Source organism: Numida meleagris, chromosome Z (genome assembly GCF_002078875.1).
Source record: "Numida meleagris isolate 19003 breed g44 Domestic line chromosome Z, NumMel1.0, whole genome shotgun sequence".
NCBI lineage: Eukaryota > Metazoa > Chordata > Aves > Galliformes > Numididae > Numida > Numida meleagris.
The window spans coordinates 54,139,544-54,160,915 of NC_034438.1; the positions used below are offsets into that span (position 1 = coordinate 54,139,544).

Genomic DNA, 21,372 nt, shown 5'->3' on the forward strand with positions numbered 1-21,372 from the left:
TTTCCAAAAGATAGTGATTTCTCCTACCTTCTGCAAGTACAAGACTGTTCCCTTCAGCACAGCATAAAAGGTTTTCCAGCCTCGCTTTCCCCAGGGAGCTGCAAAGGAAACAAATGAAAACCCATTTAACTCAGATCCATTTTTACACTTTGTCTAGGCAACAGGAGAGCTACATTAGTCCTGAGTTAAACCTCTTTTGTACTCTCCTTTTCAGAGGACAATGCAACTCAGCACAGTGCCTGCACATACCTACTGTGAGATAGAGTAATAAAACAACCCTGAAGACAGCACTGGACTGGATCAGAAGGGAACAGGAGCAATGCAGAAAGCGCGCTGGGGAGATCTGGTCTTTGTGCTCTGCCAGGTAGATGGACAACGCCCCTACAGTGGTCTGAGCTCTGTACAGTGGTGGTGGTTTTAGTAGGAAACACCCTTTCTCCATGTCCAAAACAGGTCGGCAGCCACAGCTCAGAATCAGTGTGACACTACTCAAAAAGCAATGCCTCCCAAGAGCATCCCTCCTTCTTGCAACTGCTGTTCACCCAAGTGGGCACTGAGCAGTCAGATGCCTGCTTCATCCCATCCCCTCTTCCTGCAGCTGCTGGGGAAGCCAAAGGGGAACCAGAGAGGAGCCAAATCAAATGCTAAGGAGAAAAAAAATCACCTCTCAAGAAACCTGAAGTAACACTGAAGAGCATCACAGAGGCAACACATCCAACCCACAAATCCCTAGGAACAAGAATGACAGGAAAAAATAAGGGGGTTGCAAGGAGGTCAAGTATGAAAGCTCCAGTCTCAAATTTAGCTGTGGTACAGGGAGAGAAGGCATGGGCTGTACAGTCACAGAGACAGAGACCAGAAGCACGCATCTAAGTTCACCCTCCACCAGGAACAAACCAGTGACCAACATCCACCTGTATCTATATGTTGCAATTAATAACTTGTACATGATTAAAGCATCACCCTCAAAAAAGCATCCCATTCTGATCTGACACCAAGCGGCAGTGAAAAAGTTATTAGTCACTGGCTCTACAGGTTAATCATTCTCATCTCACATAGCGGGCATTATTCCTACTTGTATTATGCAACCAATAGAATTTCACAGTAGAAATCTCTACATAAATTAACCTATTCTGAATTATGACAGTGTGCTAGGATACTTTTAAAGACAAAAGGTGCTGTTGCGGGCATCCTGGTTGTGCAGCTTCCTTGTGTTTTCATAGAACCACATCACAGAATGGTTTGTTTTGGAAGGGACCTTAAAGCCCACCCCGTGCTGTGGGCAGGGCTGCCACTCACCAGCTGAGGCTGTCCAGGGCCCCATCCAACCTGCCCTTGAGCGCCTCCAGGGATGGGGCATCCACAGCTTCCCTGGGCAGCCTGTGCCACTGCCTCACCCTCTGAGTAAAGAATTTTTTTTCCTAACATCCAACCTAAATCTCCCGTTTTAATTTAAAGCCATTCCCATCCTACCACTATTTGGCCATGTAAAAAGTCACTCCCCCTCCTGTTTATAAGCTCCCTTTTGGTACTGGAAGTCCACAATGAGGTCTCTCTGGAGTCTTCTCGTCTCCAGGCTGAACAAGCCCAAGTCCCTCAGCCTTTCTTCATAGGAGAGGGGCTCCAGTCCCCTGATTATCTTTGTGGCCCTTCTCTGGACCTGCTCCACCAGATCCCCATCCTTCTTGTGCTGGGAACACCAGGCCTGGACACAGTACTGCAGATGGGGTCTCACAAGGGCAGAACAGAGAGGGACAATTCTGCCCCTCTCTCTGCAGTCTCCCCTCTGCTGATGCAGCCCAGGATACTGTCGGCCTTCCAGGCTGCAAGTGCACACTGCTGGCTCACGTACAGATTCTTGATCTACCAAAATCCCCAAGTCCTTCTCCACAGAGCTTTTCACAATGAATTCTTCTCCCATTCTGCACACATATCTGCCATTGCCCCAACCCAAGGGCAGCACCTTGAACCTGACCTTGTTGAACCTCATTTGTTTCACAAGGGCCCACCTTTCAAGCTTGGAGAGGTATTTGTGGATGGCACTCCTTCCCAGTGTATTACCAGCTGCACCTCTCAGATTAGTGTTGCCTGCAACCCTGCTGAGGGTGCACTTGATCCCACTGGCTATGTCATTGATAAAGATGTTGAAGCGGACCAGTCCTGAGACTGACTCTTGGGGGACACCACTTATGACTGGCCTCCACACGGACACATATCTGTTAACCACAACCCTCTGACTGCAATCATCCAACCAATTCTCTATCCACTCTTCAAAAATCCTTATCTCTCCAATTTAGAAATAAAGATGTGATGAGGGATCATGTCAAAGGCTTTGTAGAAGTCCAGGTAGATGATATCCGTGGCCCTTCCTTTGTCCATTGATGCTGTTACTTCATCACAGAAGGACACCAGATTGGTCAGATGTAATCTAGGTGAAGCTGTGCTGGCTGTCATGGATCACCTGTTCATCTTGCATGTGCCTTAACACAGCTTCCAGATCTGTTCCGTGATCTTCTCAGGCCCAAGGGTAAGGCTCACAGGTCTGTATTTTCCCAGATCTTCCTCTCTACAACTGGCTTTTATCAAGTTCAGTTTTCAGCCACTGGTCTCTATTGTGTCCTTCTCTTCTAGACTGTCTGAGTGTTTTAGCCCTTGGTACTCCTCTCCTCGGAAAATATGTATGGCACATAATCACAACACCTCATTAGCAAACCCATATATGCTGATCTCTGCCCTGCAGTAATTCCAATAGGAAATGAAATATTAAAAGTCCTAACTAACTTACAAAATTAGTTCATTTTATTTGCAACTAGAATTTTCGATTGTAACTTTTCAGGAGTTGCATGACAATGAGAGACAGACGTCTAATGTATACAGAAACTTCGGAAATCAAAGCCCTAATTACATTACTAATTAAAGGACTGTCAGCGGTTTACACGGTGGTTCAGCCCGGTTCTGCGACTAACGGGGTGAGGGGACTCACAGACCCACACCCTGGGAAAAGGGAAGGGTTGAAAAGGGTAGGGAGATGGACCTAAAAACAAAACAGCAGCAATGATCTGAGGAGGAAAGCTAATTTACTAAAAAGATATCGGAATGCAAGATATCACAATATAATACAATATAATACAATATAATTGGAATTGAAGCTAGTAAATCAAATAAAATGAGAGTGTGTCCAAAAACCAAAGGCCTTACTCTAATGCTGAAATCGAGACGCTGCCGAGATGAACAGAAAGTGAAGAGAAAGAGAAAACATCTCGTGATCTGCAAACGGTTTTATCTGTCCCTCTGAACGAAAAACAGAAAAACTACAAAGCAAAGTCCTCAGGGGTATGTAGTTCTTCTCTTCTGAGAACCAGGTACCCAGAACTATCCATGATCCACAGAACTGGAGCATTAACTCTTTAACTTCCAGTGCACTACATGATGTTATGATGTCGAATACCAATAACAAAAATCATAAAACCAAGACAAGGATTATCTCAAAAATACTAACATTCAATGAGCTGAATAGTGAGTAATTCTGAATATTTATAAATAAATAAGTGAATCATGGCAACGTATACAATTATTTATTAAAGTTAAATAAACAGAAGTTTAATAAAGAAGAACCTACTCAGAACATCCACTCATCACAAAGAATGAGGTCAGTTTGATTACACCACCACTTGGATTTAGCTGTACGGGTGTCAGCCTCCAGGCTGAAAACAGTGATCTCCAAACATACCTTCTACAATACACTAGCACAACATGCAAATACAAAACAACTTAGCTTAACTAGAGAGAGTTGCAGTTAATGGAAACTAACCACAGTCAGCTTTTCTCTTCAGGATTCACTCCGACAGTACGAACCATTAGTTGGTGGTCTTCAACAACAATAGGGAAAAATACAGATGTCCTGAGTAGCCTCTGCTGTTTCTAAGACTCTCAGTAGAAAACAAGCAACTGAAGATACCCAAACAACAAAACACATGCAGGCAAATCAAAGACCTTTGATAATTTGCACCAAGAATGGAAGTAGGACAAGATGGAAAAAGGTTAATTAAAAGTAAGTAAGAAACACAGCAGGATTATTACAAAGAAGGGGCAGAAAGAAACAGCATGGCATAATTCTTGCTGCTACTAAAAGCTGCTGGACTTGTCAGATATGTGATCCAAGAACGGGAAAGGAGGGAACACTTATAGGATCCTCCAAGCAGAGATGAACAACCTTTTTTTAAAGACAGACATAAAGGGAAGGGGAGATTTGAAACAATCTGGTACCACATAAGGAAAAGGAAAATTACCAAACTGCCACTGAATAGCTGTAATTCACTTGAAATTGTTTTCTCTTCTGTAAACCATGAGATTCATTTTCTTCAAGCACAAAAGATTCATGCTGCTTTGCTGTATCACATTACTCGTTATGCACATGCATTAGAGCTCCTGCAAATGGGACCGAACATTGTAAATCCTGGCCTGATAGCGAGAGTGTGATAATCCAATTGCTGTGTCGTTTGTTATTGCTGCAATTTTCCCTAATGAAGCAGCACTATTCGCCTTGAAAAGCAAACAGTCTCATCCTAAGTGGTACAGTGCAGAGATTACGAGGAAGAGAGATGTCACGTTACACATGAAGGATACTTACTTTTCTTTCCATCCATATCTGCATGGATTTTCCGAGCCAGAAATCCAGTTTTATACACAGCAGCATTGGGGTCATGAGGGATGTCCAGGAATGGGTTGTTAGAGTTTCCAACTCGACTTACAGCCTTTGTCTGATTCCCATTATCTTTTTCATCTGTACCATCCGAATGAGGTTTTTTTTTCTCTTCTTCATCCCTTAATGAGTAATGAAATACAAGAATGAACGAGCAACTGATCAGCAAGATTTCATTTCAGTAATTCTTGTACACTCCTTGTCAAAACTTACCTCTCTCTTCATAGGGGACCTTATTTGGAGAGAAACCTAGATATACTCTACAACATAGACAGATTATAGCAAAGCTACTCTTCATCAAGTTCACCAGCACAGCCTACAGGAGCTGAATTTTAAAGAAAGTCCAAGTCTCCCTTTTAAATTTCCAAAAGGCAGTCTTCCAAAAGTGTTCTATGTCCAACAGCTTCACTTATTTTTATTTCCACTTATCTGAGTGCTAAAACAGAAAATAGTTGCCTGCAAGGTTCTACTGAAAAAGCTTCAATTTCTTCAAGTGTTCACATGTAGCTGAAAAGAATTAGATTACTAGAGATCACTAGGGCCTACTCCTTAACTTTGCACGTGATACACAGACTCTACCTCCTTTTCTTTAATTTCCTCCACAGACTAGCATAAAAGCATTAACTTAAAAATAAAAACTACGGTAGGTGAATTGTCTTCTCTTACTTTAGAAACAAAACGCTGCTCAATATGTTACTTATTAGTACCAAGAATAACAAGGCAACCTATTTCAGCAAGTCACAAGCACTGCCCAGCTAATGAATGCCTTCTTGCTTGTCAGCCAAGAGCAAAAAGGATAAGCTAACTTAGAAAACAAAGGATGTCCACATTGTTTTCAGAGAACAGTCAGTCACTGGATCTAGGTGGATGGTGCATCTGGAGGAATCATAGTTAGTGTCAGATTACAGTGCAGCCCAGTCTCTTTTGAAGTCTCTGCACGCTCCTTTCCAGTTGACTGGCAAAGGTGCATCAAGCAGGCTGAAGGCTGGTAATTAAAGGATATGGTGGTAATGCTTCTCCTAAATCCAGCATCTGACAAAGAAATCATACACACTTGAGTGCAATGATAGCTATTTGAGGGGGAAAGTGAAAAGCTGAAGCATTTCATTGGGCCCACATGATTAGCACAGATGGCAAACTACATCAACCAAAGCAGAACTTCCAAACATGCACATGTTCACAGGTGTGCATCAGACAAGAATTAGCAAGGCATGCATCAGTCTCTTTTTGCAATATGCTGCAACCAGGTATGCAAATGACCACCCAAATAAACATCCTCCAAGACACTGCAGGCTATAGGGATCATCTGTGACGTCCCTACCCTTGCTGAAATGGTTTCCTGGAGAATTTAGTCTGAGGAGATACCAGGGTAATGAACTGTTATGACAACAAGGAAACCAAATCCAGAGGCACAGGTAAGATCTATCAGCAGTATGGATATGAGTGCTATACATTTGGCCAGAGAGCAACAGAAAGGTGTCAGACATTTGATTCAGTTGTAGAGATGTAGATGGTGATGCACTGTATATCATCACGGTGTTGCCTCGCAAAATCTTCTGATTAGTAAGGAGAATAAAACTTTTATAGGAAAACCGCATTCCTGCAAGGCAGACCAGTTCTTCAATCTTCTAGCCTATCAATATGCGTGTTCCCACTCCAGAACAGAGAGAGCTGCAATAAACTTCCTGTTGGTCAAAGCAGTAAGAATTTGAGCACAGTTCTGCTGAAGCCCTGACCCAAATTAAAAAATCTAGGAATTCCTGACAATTTTGACTGTCTCCACCTTTCCTTTCCTGTTCCTACCGCTCTGAGTAGCTGGTAGCAAGGCCAGACCATTGTGACAAGTACTTCTTATATCTGTCCATTTCAGGAGTACGTTCTCTCAACGCAAGTCTCTGTGTACTTCATCGTGCCTAATCTAGACTAAAATCTTCCCTAGGGCACTAGCACTAAGGCTGATTTATCACATAGAAATGCTTGTGAATTCTGGGATCTCAGCCAAGGACACAGCTGATTTCCCCTTGTCAGGAGAGACCTACTGCAGTAAAAGGCTTACGATTTTTTGGAATGCACTATCTTCTTTGGATCCATGGGAGCACATTATCCTATACAGATCCTGTCCTGTGGGAATGTACCTGCACTCTTATACAAGCAACTACAGCAGTTGTGACCAACAGGGATCCTAGACAGCGCTAGTGCTGGGAGTGGTACTCTCAAAGTCAGCATCTCTAGGGCACTAATAAGCAGGAATTCTTTAAAAGACAGATGTAGATGGAGCAGACAAGGATAAAATGGTATCTACTGTCCTGACTACTGGTCAGGGAACAGATCTTTAAATGGTCCTTCAAGCTGTCACTGAAAATGGGGCATCTTTGAGGCTCAGAAGCCTCCCACACCTAAGTGCTGGATGTTCTGACTGTTTGGAGGTCAAGATACATGAGCCAGTCTATAAGGCGCAGTGAAGGGAACCAGAGGGTGAGAGGGACTCATTATAGAGGACATGAAGGAATAGACGAACAGCTGATTAGCTTCTATCTCTCCCTGACCTTGAATATCTAATAGTAGTGGAAATAAAACCATGGGCTCTGGGACTCATTGCTTCAAATGTTTCATGTTACTTCACTGGTCAAGCGTAAGACAAAAGCTCTTATAAAATACAGGCTCCTCATACAGGCTCTAAATACAGGCTCTTCAGAGACAAAAAGGGAGCAGAGGACGTAGATTTCTCTAGAGGGATCCAAGATCTGATAACTATACACATCCTTAAGGTGCTTGGCCTTCTGGCTCATGTCACACGAAGCAGTTAAGGAACACTGCTCACTGTTTTATTTTGCCTAGCCCATTTCCCATACTCTTGTAGGGCTGACATACTCTTGTAGGGCCGTACAGAACACAAGTCCTTGGAAGAGCAGTCCAAAAATGCATAGGCAGTAATGAGGATATACTGAGTTTACTCTGCAACAGCTTTAGGGTATGGCTGCAAGAAGGAATAGGTGCAAACAATTCAGCTGGCCTGTGGACACATACACCTGAAAACTGATCTTTCCTTGAAATTCTAGACTGTGAAGGGTGAAACTAACTCCTCAACCTCACAAGGCTCTCAGAGATTACTGAAGTCCTGTAATGTCCCTAGCTTGAAGGTTTCTAGTGATGCAGATAACAGTCAGCAGGTAGTGCCTCTATGCAAGTATACTCTGAGTCATGGGCCTGTTATCACATAGGCAGTGATCACATTCCTGTCAAAGCCAAGCTCAATGCCTTGTACAAGATACAGCATAACCTTTGTGCATTTGGGTGAAAAAAATGCTGGTTCTAACACAGATTTCAGTAGCAAGATATTATTATGAAGTCTGCAAGAATCTGAAGAGGTTTTTAGTCCTTTCTGTCCCTCCTAGCAGAGGGTTATAATTCCTGGCTCTGGGCCTGGAACCGATACCTCTGGTGAGCCTCTCTGAGGAGTGAAGGCTGAGGACGGACAGCGACTACTAGCATCTCTGCTCCACAGAGTACTGGTGACAAGAAAAGGCTTCTGACAGAGCTTCTCCTAGACTCTCCTTATGGTAGGTGATATTTGCAAAAGGAACAGCTTGAGTTCCATCTTCCTTTATATTTCTCTTCGGAAAAGGACCTGCAGACAGAGCAATATACCAGACCACTGGCTGCTCATGAGAACCAGCACACCACAGCAAAAATCTGCTTGTTCTGTCCTTTGAAGACGCTGAACTGAAAGAGTAGTTTTCGTTCCTATGTGCCTGATGGAAGAAAAACAGAAAATGCCTGCCTCTTAAAAACAGTTTTGAAACATATCTAGAAATAAAGATGCTGCCATACAACATGTTTTTCAGGCTCTTGGAGAAAAACAACATACACTTCTCTCAGTAACAAAAACACTTCTGTACTTCTGTACTGCTCTGTGGCCTGATTTGAGGCTCTGCCTTAGAAAACACTCTAAACTGGAAAGAGATGGTCAAGCCTTCCATTTTTCTCCTCATTTGTTCAAGTAGAAAACTGGTATGACATAGCTAGAAAAAAGACTGGGTACATCAATTTAAAAGTCAGTTTAAACAAATAATCACATTTGTAGCATATAATTATACAAAACTGTTGGATGGATAACTTTATAATTAGGAAGTTGACTTGAGAAACCAGTGGGAAGAAGTTCCCCATGGCATCTTTCCCAAATAGAGGACAGAAGAAAGAAGAGCAAAGAGGTCAACACTTGACTGCTCTCTATAAAACCAATTAAGCTGCAAACAGAAAACATCCTAGAAATCAAGAAAAAAAAAAAGGTAATTATAATGTAAAGGTAAAAAAAGGTAATTATAAAAAAAGTTGAGCTTCAGTACAGATGTCATTAAAATCAGCCCAGTCTCAGCATCCCAGTTTGCAAAAGGAAACTCAGAAGTAATTTGGCAGGAGCCTTTTTCCAAAGCCTTGCTCTTCTCCAGCATCACTGTCTCAAACACCTATTTTTGTCTGGCTCAAAGGAGTTGATTTTTCAGTGCAGTTGATTACTGTTTTCACGTCTAAACTTCTGTGGAAAGAGAACTGTGTCATCAATTGGTCATAAACCATGGGATTCTCTTGAAAACTGTCATGTCCTGCTTGGAGGAAGCTATTACAGTACAACTAGCTCAGATGCAGCCATTTGGTTTCTGCAATTTTGTAAGCAGCAACTTGGGATTTCATGTATTAATTCTAGATCACCACTCAGTCTATTTTAAGATGATTATTTTATTACTCCTATCATCTGCAACAGGAAGCAGACATAATATTGCAAATAAAGGAGAACAACAAAGTTCATTACTGCATTTCCACGTAGGCATCACACAAATAAAACATATTTAGCTCTGCATCTTTGAAATCAAACTCCTTTTTCTTATCCACCTTACAGCTGGCAATAATTGGTGCAAAAGCCAAAGGATGAGAAACACCTACAAAACCTGGGCTGTAAAACTGTAGACAATGAGACTGAAGGGATGTTAAAATGTCAGCTAATCCATCTCTTTAGTTCCAAGGTTGAATCCACCCTTCCTAATCCATTATAGAAAGATATTTGCTCAAATGGTTCATGAAAACCTCCAGTGAATAAATGTTCATAGCTTGTACTGTCAAAGCTATTTCCAGGGTTACAAGGCTCACTAATAGAAAGTTTTTCTTAATGTTAAACCCAAACTTTGCTTCAAACCTAAGCTCATCCACAATGGATATGAAGAATAATTCACACCTTTCTCCTTTGCAACAGCCTTTACAACCTGAAAAGAATACACCCAGGTCCCTCTCATCAGTGTTATCTTTTCTAAATAATAATGTTCACAGGGTCTTGAATTTATTTAGTCTTACAGGAGATGCAGGGCAGAACAAGAGGTTATCATGAAACATCTTATGAAAAAAATCACAAGCCTTCAGGAAGTTTAAGAAGCATGAGATACTACAACACAACAATCATGGCTAAAGTGCATCAAACTGGGGGGTTCTTGTAACATCAGCACACTGAAAACAGGATATGTTGGACTAACTGGATGAAACAATAAGAGTAACTGACTGGATTCACTGCGGTCAGTAGGAATTTCTACCAATTATTTCACTGACTTCTCCTCACTATTTTGTGCTTGACTTGTGATTCAAGGAAATGAACCACAGTACAACAGACAGGATAGTTCTAGAATGGTATGCTGTACAGAAGAAATATGGAACAGGATAAGAAACAGAAAAATCATATATCTGATGGTTAATTTTCCCATACCACTTTTATCATGGCTGGTGGGCAAGAGGAAACAGCAAGTAATCAAAGTAAATGGCAGAACACTTCTTGGCAGTTCTACTGCAACCAAAAACATTGGGATCTGGAGGAGAGTGCTCTCAAGATCTACATTTACCAGCTTTCCATGGATTCAGGGTCTGATTCATTTGTTTTACAGATCATGGCAAGTGACTCGCTTTTAACATTTTGGAGAACTCAAAACTAGAACTACTGCAGAAAAAGAACTGCAATGCAATTTTCTCTTCCAGAGCTGTACTCGTGTTTCTTTATTCATAAAGTATAAAAGAATATTCCTCCTATTGAATGCCTGAGGAAATTAATGAGGAGCACATCTGCTGATTAAGGTGTCACTTCTGTTGACTACAAAATTGGAATCAGTCGTAGCCTTTTCTCTTAGTGGGCTTAGAACCAGACTGTAATTCTACTAGAAAGGGACAGTGACCCATTTAGGATGATGATACGTCTAGCTTGTAACTAGGGAGATAAGGATCAGGTGGCAGTCTTACCCATCACACTCAACACCATTAGACTCCCTTGCTTAAGGACTTACTGACAGTCATTAGTCCACCAATAATGCATTGACAGAGACACTCAAACTGTTGCCTAGCTCTAAGTGAGAGCCTTAGAGCCTCAAGGTTATTCTCGCTAGAGGAAAGGTGTTTCTTCATCATATCAGGGTCATAAGGGAGCTTATGCTGAGGTTTTGCAGCCCTATTTCCACATTGCCTCACTTCTCTGCCAGCTAACTCCATCAGGGGAAGCAAAGAAATACTCTTTGGAAAGGACAGAGAAGATCTTCCTCAGTTCTGTCACAGTAAAACTGATCACATCTCTTTCCCATCCACCTTTCTCTGCAAGAGAAAGTAATGTGTCTTCTCCCTTCCATTCAGGCAGTCCTAATGCTGGCTGGAGTTACATCAGCAAACAGCTGTGTAATAGTGAGGAGAGACATCCTCATGCTCCCTCTTCCAGACAGACCTCTGAGGCCTAAGGCACAAGGTACTACCTCTTTAGTTTTGTCCAGAATGAGCTTCATTTCCCACCACAGAAAGTAATTTTTACATCAGTTCCAGCATCCTTCTGAGCTGCTTTATATCCATACCCCAAAGCCTTATTTAAGATTCTGTTTTCCCCTTCATCTAGCTTGCTTGCATTTTTTTCCCCCAAAATAGTTCATTAGCAAGGGATATGGACTGGGCTGTGTAATTGCCAAAGGAGTTATTGCCTATACAAGAGTAGGCTATCTCATAAATCAACGTGACTGAAGCTAATGGGAACAGAGCCAGGTGTGAGCCAGTTCCTACCTGGAAGCTGCCCAAATGGACTGGACACAATATGGTCTCTTGCAAAGAGCTGAAAATTCTGAGATCATGAAAGTCATTCAGCAGATTCTGCTGGGTCTAAAATATCTATGATAGTGTTCTGCAAAGAGCTCTGATGTTGTGAGAGGTAAGACTCATGCACTCACTCTGCTTCTCGTAACTCTCGTTAGAGACTGCATTTCTTGGTGACTCTCACAACCAGTACATCTTCCTCACTACTCTGAAATTATCTAACAGACTTCCGAACAGGGGCTGCAGCCTCAGCTGGGTTTAGCAGCCCTTGCAAGCAGGGTTTTATGCCCTGACAAGATAGGCACCTGAAAATTAAAAACTTCAGGTAGATCAGAAACCAGTGAACCTGCAAGACTTGTGGCACTTTTAGGACTGCTAGCGCAAAAGATACATAAGCATGTAGTCTCAGGAAGGTGAGGCTTCAGGTAGGTAAATCCATGCAGGCAAGTATTTTGTACAGCCAAAATAAATAAAGACATCATTCCTCTATTTTACACCAAAATCCACTGTTCTTCAAGAGGCATGATCTAAAGCAGACTCTTCTACTCATTTCTGGTATACCCAGACCACATAGAACCTAATCACAGAGGAATGTCAATTTAACATGGTCAGAAGCAGAAGCTCTTTCTTATCCACAGTATTTCAGCAGTTAACATGTGTTAGCCTGTCACAAGCAGCTAATATCAGCAGATATCAGACTGTTCAGTTTATCATCTTTCGTAGTAGGTTGTTGTCAGGTTATCCATATTTAATCAGAAGACAAACCAAGACAACAAACCAACAGCAGGAAACTCAATCCAAGATGTGTGTTTCTATTCAGTGGTTCTGACACAATGTACTGAAAGATAAAGGGTGAAATCAACATGTTTTATTTATGCAGTCATAGGACAATGGAGGATTTAATTTCTCCCTTTCAGGCTGCAGTTTCCTACTAAATGAAATGTCCTCTTTCCTTACAAATGCAGTTGGCTCCTATCACTAACAACTCTCCCCTCACTGGAGAAACAGACGAGGCAGTATTGTCAGGCTGTTCAAAAACAGAAAAGCAAACTCACGATATGCACTGGCTATTTTCTAGAGGCTCTGGAGCCCACTCAGATACTGAAATAGGAATTATAAACAGATTGCTACACAGGTACTATTTTTTAAATTCCTAAATCCCATGCAGTATACTTACACTGCCCATTCAAGCTTCTCATTCTTGATTGAATTGTAGAGGGCCTGCAAAGGGAAAGAAAGGAGATGTGATTATTTTTACCTCTGCTACTCATACATTAATATGCTAATGAAAATTATTTAACTATACCAGCAAGTGAGATGTCTCTGATTAAGAAAGAACCATATCTGCTCATGGTAACACAAAAGTCTTGAGCAGAAATTGTTTTAGGAAAAAAAAAACAGAATAAAGGGTTTGAGAGGACACTCATTTTCTAGAACAGGATTATTTTACTTTTTATTTTTAAATAATCCCAAAAGTTTGCAAAATCCACATGGCTAGATTCCTACATGTCACTGTGAAATTCAAAGTCATATTTCATTCCTGATAAAGCATTAGACTGTTAGACTTTTTGGCAATTGACATTAATGAGGACAAGATTTCACCACGTGGGCTTTCCCATAAAACTACACCAGGATAACTATCCAAAGACTCTGAACCCCAGAGACATCTGAATACTTCCCCTCATTCAGATATAAATACATTTAATTTAAGTGTAAAACAGAAAAAAAAACTATAAGCAGTTTTTCTATTTGAAGATCGATGTCTTAGACTGCTATCTGCTAACAAAGTTTCTCTTTTACATTAAAGGACAGAAGTTAGTAGGTTTGACAACAGGGATCCCAATTCTGTTGTTGATACCAGCCTACAATGAAAAGGGAGGGTGAATTAAGCCTGGGAAGAGATCAAATAGTTGAGATGGATTCCTTTTGAGAGGAAGGACATGTATCACCTGGATAAGAGCATCTGATTTCAGCTCTTCATTAGCTGACACACACAACAGATAAAAGCCTGCTATTACTAAAAGCTAATGGAGTTGTTCAAATAGGCCACTTGCCTCAAGTGAAGTATTTTGGTATGGAATGTCCCTGATTCTTGCACTTTTAATCCACATTTGTGATTTACCTTATATACATAGCTAGATTTACTCCCTCTGGCACATAACTCCTACACAACCTTGAAATATGTTAATGTGTAGAAGAACTGTTGATGCACATGATTACCAAAAAGTAGCACATCAAGTACAAACAAGTCTGAAAATCACATACTATAATAGCTATGACATGCTCAACAGAAACATTAGCATTTAAATAGTTTTAAGTCTGACCCAAACCAAAAATAATTTGGAAGACTACAGAGCTGAAGCTAGCCTTGTGCCTTTATCACAATGGAATTCACAATGGGACTCCCATGAACATATCCCACTGCTCACCCTGTGATCCACTGACTCCCTTCTGTATATTGCATGATCTACTTGAAGGTCCTTAATATTTAGCTCTCTGAAAATCTGGCTTGCTTGAACCATACACAAGTAGGTCAAACACACTAGAACAAATTGTTTCATGCTGATGCTGCACATTAGCAACTTTTAGGCACTGTGCGCCATAAAAGTATGTTTCTCAGAGCAGTGGAACAGATATGACCATCAGGAGGAACCATCCACCATCCTGCTCACACTAGTGGAGAGGTTCCCACCACTAAAGCCTTTCCTGAGCTACTCATAGCAATATGATATTTTCAACTCTTGAGTGCTGTCTCTTCATCCAAATCTGTACAAGAATCTCTAATCCAAAGGCAAACAGCCAAGGTGAAGGAAAGGGATCTCCTGGCTCTTTGTAGGCAATTTGATAATTTTCAGATGTTAGTAAGAGATTGTAAGGATACTCTGCAGGAAAACAAACAAACAAACAAACAAAAACCCCACCAAACACAAAGGGCTTACATTTCTCCTACCATGCAACCAGCAGTCCTGAAGAATTACATGCACTTCCATTTTTCTGCATAAGCAGAAAAGGAGCACCAATTGCCTGGGGTTGCCCAGTACTTCAACTTAGGAGCTGCAATACTTTCAATGATTTAATCAAAGCCTTGTTATTATTTTTGAGTTGGCCTTTTTGCCCTACTACTATCAAAGCATTCTCCTACAGCTTGAAGCCAGAAAGCCACTTCTCAGTACAAGGTAAAGAGGCAGAATTTTTCCCCAGCTGGCTGGACAAGCTTTTGCAACATAGCCTGCCCTGAGGTATCAGAAATGCCTCTTGTTACTCTCTGGGCCAAACAACAAATTGGGTCACAATGTCTGAAAACAAACGCTTGCCCTGTGCAGTATTGATTTTTATGGATTTTGCTGCTAAGGAGGTCTCCAAGGATCACTGCAGCCAAAGAGCAGGACACATAACAGCAGAACTCCAGACTGGTGAATGAACAACAAATGCCCCAGGCTTTTGTCTTGTGGAAAGTGACACATGTTCGTCCCAATCTTTAACAATGAGCCAGACTCCATTTTCCTTCCTTAGAGAGTAACAGACACGAATCCAGTCATATGGCATACACTGGAAAAAGGACACAGTGTCCTCCATGGAGCATCAAATGCAACCTGTCAGAAAGTCTCCGCTCTCAGCAAAATGGAAGAGCAAACCCTAGAAAGTATCCACAGCCCAGTCAGCTGTGTACAGAGCATGTTCACTGAGACCTCGGTGAGCAGACCTCTTAAGAGATGGTGATGCATCCGCTCTCAACCTTGAGCCCTCAACTCACCTCTCTAGCAGAGATTGCTGTGCATTGGCCACTAGAAATATGAGTCTTTTAGAGCTGCTTTGCGCTCTTTCTCCAACACTGCTTATTCATTAGCATATTCCCAATATCTGCTGGGCTCTCTTATGATACAGAGATTAGTTTCCTTCTCCCATATTTTAAAACCAGTAGCAGACGTAAACAGCCCAGCACCTGCTCTGTCATTTCATGGCTGTTTCCCAAGACTCTGATTCAGACAGGAGCTCTTTTCAGCAGACATCTCTCTGGAGTATGATTATATCAAACAAACTTGAACACAATCACTTAAATGCTTCACTAGATTGCACCAAAGCTGATCAGAGATTATGGTGGGGACATGACTTTTACTGTACTTGGCTTGGTGCAAGTGTACGTTTTACAAACTCATGTCTCTTTCTCTGGAAAATGAAAAAAAGACCTTGATTTAAAGCATAGTTACAATTTGACAACAATCGGAGCTTCTTACCTGCTAGCCTGGGAAGCGTTTGGCTGATTTACCACCTAAGCCAAAAACCAGAGGCTGAACCACAGTAGGGAATGTCAGAACTAATATTTTACTGGTCTCACCTTCCAAGCTGGACTGATACCACTTGGAGAGATACCTTCTCAGCACCCAAGGGTACTGTAAACAAGATCCAGACCCTCAGCTACTAGCTACTCAGCAGTGTCCAATTTTACTGCTTTATCTTCTAAGCTGTATTACCCAGACCCCAAAAATCTATGGCCTAGAGTTTTTCCTTTTCTGAGAACTGCTGATCTCTGGGTCCATCATACTCAGCACTTCTCTGAGTTTCCTTGAGAAAAAAGAGCAATTTTCAAGGGAGAATAAAAAAAATTAACTGGTGTATAAAACAGAGTAGTACAAATCATCCTCAGCTCCAGTGCTGTTTCCTTCAGCTACAATTTGACCCTTAACAGCATGTAGTATTAAAAAAAAAAAAAAAGAATAAAGTGGGATTTCTTTGTTCAAAAACTGGACAACAAATGTGGACTTCCTTTTTTTAAAGGAAAGCCTATGGCTCCATAAGAAGTCACTAAATTCCATCCTCATCTACCCTTTGGTAAGTAGGTAAACGAGAAATCTAGATTTCAACAATCTCTCAGCAATCAGTAATTTTATCGCGATTGGAAAGAGATGCAACACTACGCAGAGAGTCCTCCTGAAAACTCCCATTTATTTACAAAGCTGACAAGAAAAAAACAGAAAAGGTCACTTTGCATCATCACCTTCCTCAAAACCCCACCACATGCAAAAACCACTGAACCCATTTAAGCAGGCTGCTCTCAGCACCTGCCAGCTGCCTGTTGTGCTGTGCGTCAGTCTCTGCATGCAAAGCAGAGAAGACACAACCAGGTGTGCATGCAGAGACAAAGATGTAGGGAAATACAAAGGTACTCATCAGGCTGAATTGCTTAGGTAACAAAGCCTGGCCAGTAGAACACAAGGAAATGAAGATCTCTTGGGGCACGGCATGAGCCCTTCCTTCAAAAGGCATACTCTCTGTAATTGCCAGTTTATGGTCACACTTGCACGTATCCAGAAAAGCTTGTCAAGAAGAAAATACACCATTGGTACTTTTTTACACCTGCTTTGTGCACAAAAGGGAAGGTAGCAGAAATGACTGCCAAGAGCAGGTAAACAGGCAAAAACAAAACCAACTTTGGAGAGCCAGAATCACCCAGATCTGTTTTTTGTTTGTCAGGCTCTCTGCTCACATCCAGTTTTGCTCTGATTTCTGAAGTCACTGTTGGGGAAGAACCATCTGACCATTGCAGGAGATGAGAACATGACACATGGAAAATATAGATGAGGTGACTGATGGTAACAAACATGGCTTCACCAAGGGCAAGTCATGCCTGACAAACTTGGTAGCCTTTTACGATGGAGTTACAGCGTCACTGGATAAAGGAAGAGCTACCTGGACTTGTGCAAAGCATTTGACACTGTCCTGCACAACATCCTGGTTGCCAAATTGGAGAAAAATGGATTTGATAGATAGACCACTCGCTGGATAAGGAATTGGCTGGGTGGTCGCACTCAGAGGGTTGCAGCCAATGGCTCAATCTCCAAGTGAAGACGGGTGACAAGTTGTTCAGGGTGTTCCTCAGGGATTGGTACTGGGACCAGTGGTATTTAACGTCTTTGTAGGCAACACGGACTGTAGTATCAAGCACACCCTTAGCAAGTTTACAGATGACATCAAGCTGAGAGGTGCAGTTGATGCGCTAGACGGAAGGGATGCTATCCAGAGGGACCTGGACAGGCTTGAGAGCTGGGCCCATGCCAACCTCATGAAGTTCAACAAGCCCAAGGCCAAGGTCCTGCACCTGGATCAGGGCAATCCCAAGCACAGATACTGGCTGGGTGGTGAATGGCTTCAGAGCAGCCTTGAGGAGGATGATTTGGGAGTGTCGGTTGATGTGAGAATCAACATGAGCCAGCAATGTGTGCACACAGCCCGGAAGGCCAACTGTATCCTGGGTTGCATCAAGAGAAATGTGACCAGCAGGTCGAGGCAGGTGATTCTGCCCCTCTATTCTGCTCTCCTGAGATCCCACTGGCAGTACTCTGTCCAGTTCTGAGGCCCCCCACTCAAGAAGGACATGGAGCTGTTGGAGCAGGTCCAGAGAAGGGCCATGAAGATGATCAAAGAGCTGGAGCACCTCCCCTACAAGGACAGGCTGAGAGAGCTGGGGCTCTTCAGCCTAGAGAAGAAAAGACTCTGAGAAGATCTTATTGTGGCCTTACAGTGCCTGCAGGGGGCCTACAGGAAAGCTGGGGTGAGACTTTTTATAAGGGCAGGTAGCGACAGGATGAGGGGAAATGGTTTTAAACTGGAAGAGGGTAGATTTAGATTAGATATTAGGAAGAAATTCTTCACTATGAGGATGGTGAGACACTGGAACAAGTTGCCCAGAGAGGCTGTGGATGCCCCCTCCCTGGAAGCATTCAAGGCCAGGCTGAATGGGGCTTTGAGCAACCTGGTCTAGTGGGAGGTGTCCCTGCCTATAGCAAGGGAGTTGGAACTATATGATCTTACAGGTCCCTTCCAGCCCAAACCATTCTGTGATTCTATGAGATGCACCAAGTGATCTTTACAGCTCCCATCAGATGCTCTAGACAGCCAGGAGATAGAGGATGAAGCTGCAACTGTGTTCTTAGAGGCTTGCCCATGCCACCCTGCAGCTACTGTCACAAGTCCTGTCTGAGGACATTTCTTCTTCATTTCAGGCTGGTAGCAGAATGGCTGATCTCAGGCAGACAAGGAAGCCCCAGACACACCTCTGGACAAAGATCTCCTGTTCCCCAGCCTGGAAGCAGGAAAGCTCGCAGGTCATGGGAGGGGGCAGGCTAGCAATGGAAAAAGCAGTCTGTGCATACCTTCAAGCAAGGCAAATTCAGAAGCATCTCCTCCACCTGTCTCCTTTGTGTTCCATAGCTGAGAACAGAGTGAACCACAGTCCACTCCCTTCTAGCCTGCATGCCAGCGCAGCTTTCTCACTCATTCAGAACCAATCCATCAGCTCTGCCCCAATGACTACAGCAGTTAGCCAGGCACCAGCCCAGATCCCACCATGCACCATTTACTGAAGGGAGAAGCACAACTTAAGAAGCAGATACTACAGGAATGAAATAGATTGCAAAAGCAACAGACACCAAACATCATAGATGTCTACGCACAGTCCTGACAGGTGTTGTACTTAACATGCCAGTCCTCTGGACCGGGGTGTCTCTCAGTGTCACTACCTACCAACAGGTTTGAACAGAGTCAGACAGACAGCTGTACAAAGACATCTGCACCTTGAAGGATAACCCTCTCCCAGAAATATTAGCTGAATACAGATCTACATTACTTTGCCATCTCCTATTTGCTACCTCGCCCCAACATTCAGGTCTTTAAATTTTCTTGTCTCTCCATGCATGGATTTGTAATGCCTGTTGAGATGAGTATAAGGACTCTGAACATAGAGTGCCTGTATCATCCTGCCAGCCTCAAAGTCTGCTTATGCCTGATGCCTTATGCATTTTCTCCTTCTTGTCACAGAGGTGCAGAGAGGATGCCAAAGCAGTACCCCAAGAAGCCCATGGGTTAGTGCACAGCAAGGCATGTCTGCTGATATCACTCTCAATTTTAAATTCCACTGGTTTGTACAACAAACATTCTTCTAACAAGCCGGCATACATTATTCATAAAACAGCACAGAGCTGTTCAGCAGCATATGGAACCAATGAATGTTGTTTTGGTGTGGGTGGAGATAGGGTTGATAGAAATGTTTTAGAGAGAAGGAAAAGAGATCATTTCACCCAGGGAATTTCAAGTGCGTCACCAACTGGAGAACATTTCTAAGAGAAACTCCTCTGTTAAAAAATCTGGTTTGTGTGGAGAAGATGGGGAATAGGGGAAGGAAAAAAAAAAAAGAAAGACTGTGTCAGATACGTCATCATAAAACAGAAAAGGGTGGTTAGCTGGGGCTCCCAAGAGCCAAATTAATGATATACAAGAAATGCTTCTTCTGTAATCTTGACTCAAGGGAGTTGCTAGGAAGATTTTCCTGTACTAGCCAGAGTGTTTCATTAATGATATTGGTAAAGGCAGCATACTAAATTATTAAAAATGAACAGAAACAAATGCTAGAGCAGTGTTTCTTGACAGTGAAGCACCCACACCGCTAATTTCAGAAACTGTTTTACTAGATTTGTGCATTTGCAGGCAGGACAGGTACAGGCACTCTGCAATTCCGTCCGTGGCTGCAGGAAATCAGTGTCTGTCGGAAGATGAGATTGCTGAGCATGCTGGATCACACAGAAGACCCTGAGGTCCTCCAACTTATTCTGCCTGCAGCCCAGGTTTGACAATACTCTTCAGAGAATAAGAAAACATCAGTTTACAACATTGTTTTCACAGGTTCTCTTGCTGTCCTGAGACTGTGATACCTCCCTATAATATACACCCAGCATGTATTACCTAGTGAAGCCTGTATTCTTACAACAAGCGTACATGTATGCGTGTTCACAGAAACATTTCCTAATTTTTTAAGGGAGATGATGGGGTCTTCGGGCTGTCTGACTTCTTTGACACTGGCAGCAAGTCACACACAGTCTCACACACAGTCACCATGTCGGTGCCTTGTTCATACTGGCTAGAGCACAAGGGTATGTTAATACTCCCCAGATTAGCAAAATAGACTGTGATGTAAGTGCAAAGGCATCAGTGGAATATGGTTCTGGGGCACAAATAGATTAAATCTGTCTCCTATCCCTGGCAGCTAAAGCAGTTACAGAAACAGGTCTTGAGTACCGTAGTTCCTTTGTGCTGGGAGCAGATAAAGTACAAAGCAGTCCAGACAAAGGGGAAAACACATCCACAGAGATATGACGAAGGACAAGCCTGCAAACCAAAATCTCTGAGACAGAGGGGACCAACATGGTACTATCATCCAAAAAAAAAAAACCCAGCATAGAACTGAAGACGTTTTGTGAGAGGTTATATACAAGCATGTACACATGGACTTCACTAATTAAAAGACCTCCTTCGCAATGCTATACATAGGCAGTAACTTCCAGTGATACAGCAGTAGAGAAGAGCTAAAACTCAGCCATAAATCAAGTCCCTAAATTGGTGACATCCGAATAAAATAGTTGGTCAGACAAAGAACAGCAGAGGGAAAGGATCCATGGAAAGAACACGGCTGTCCAAAATCACACATCCACTCAGTGGCAGAGCCAGAAATACAAATCTCGCTTGCAGTCCTGTCTACAAGAAATGTCACAGCCTGTACTAGGGACAAAAGGGGGAAAACA

At 42.5% G+C, this 21,372-nt stretch overlaps 1 protein-coding gene across 8 annotated transcripts in view; it reads right to left on the minus strand.

Moving 5' to 3' along the window:
• PSD3 (pleckstrin and Sec7 domain containing 3) overlaps positions 1-21,372 on the minus strand; it is a 113,924-nt gene that overhangs the window by 25,843 nt on the left and 66,709 nt on the right. For all 8 annotated transcript variants that reach the window (XR_002433319.1, XR_002433320.1, XM_021380349.1 and 5 more), the window contains 3 exons: positions 12,978-13,021; positions 4,631-4,824; positions 28-98 (listed from right to left, as the gene is read on the minus strand). Coding sequence is in view for 6 of the 8 variants with exons in the window: in XM_021380349.1 (XP_021236024.1) it covers positions 28-98; positions 4,631-4,824; positions 12,978-13,021 (309 nt within the window). In the remaining 2 variants the exon portion in view is untranslated. The remainder of the gene's footprint in view (positions 1-27; positions 99-4,630; positions 4,825-12,977; positions 13,022-21,372) is intronic.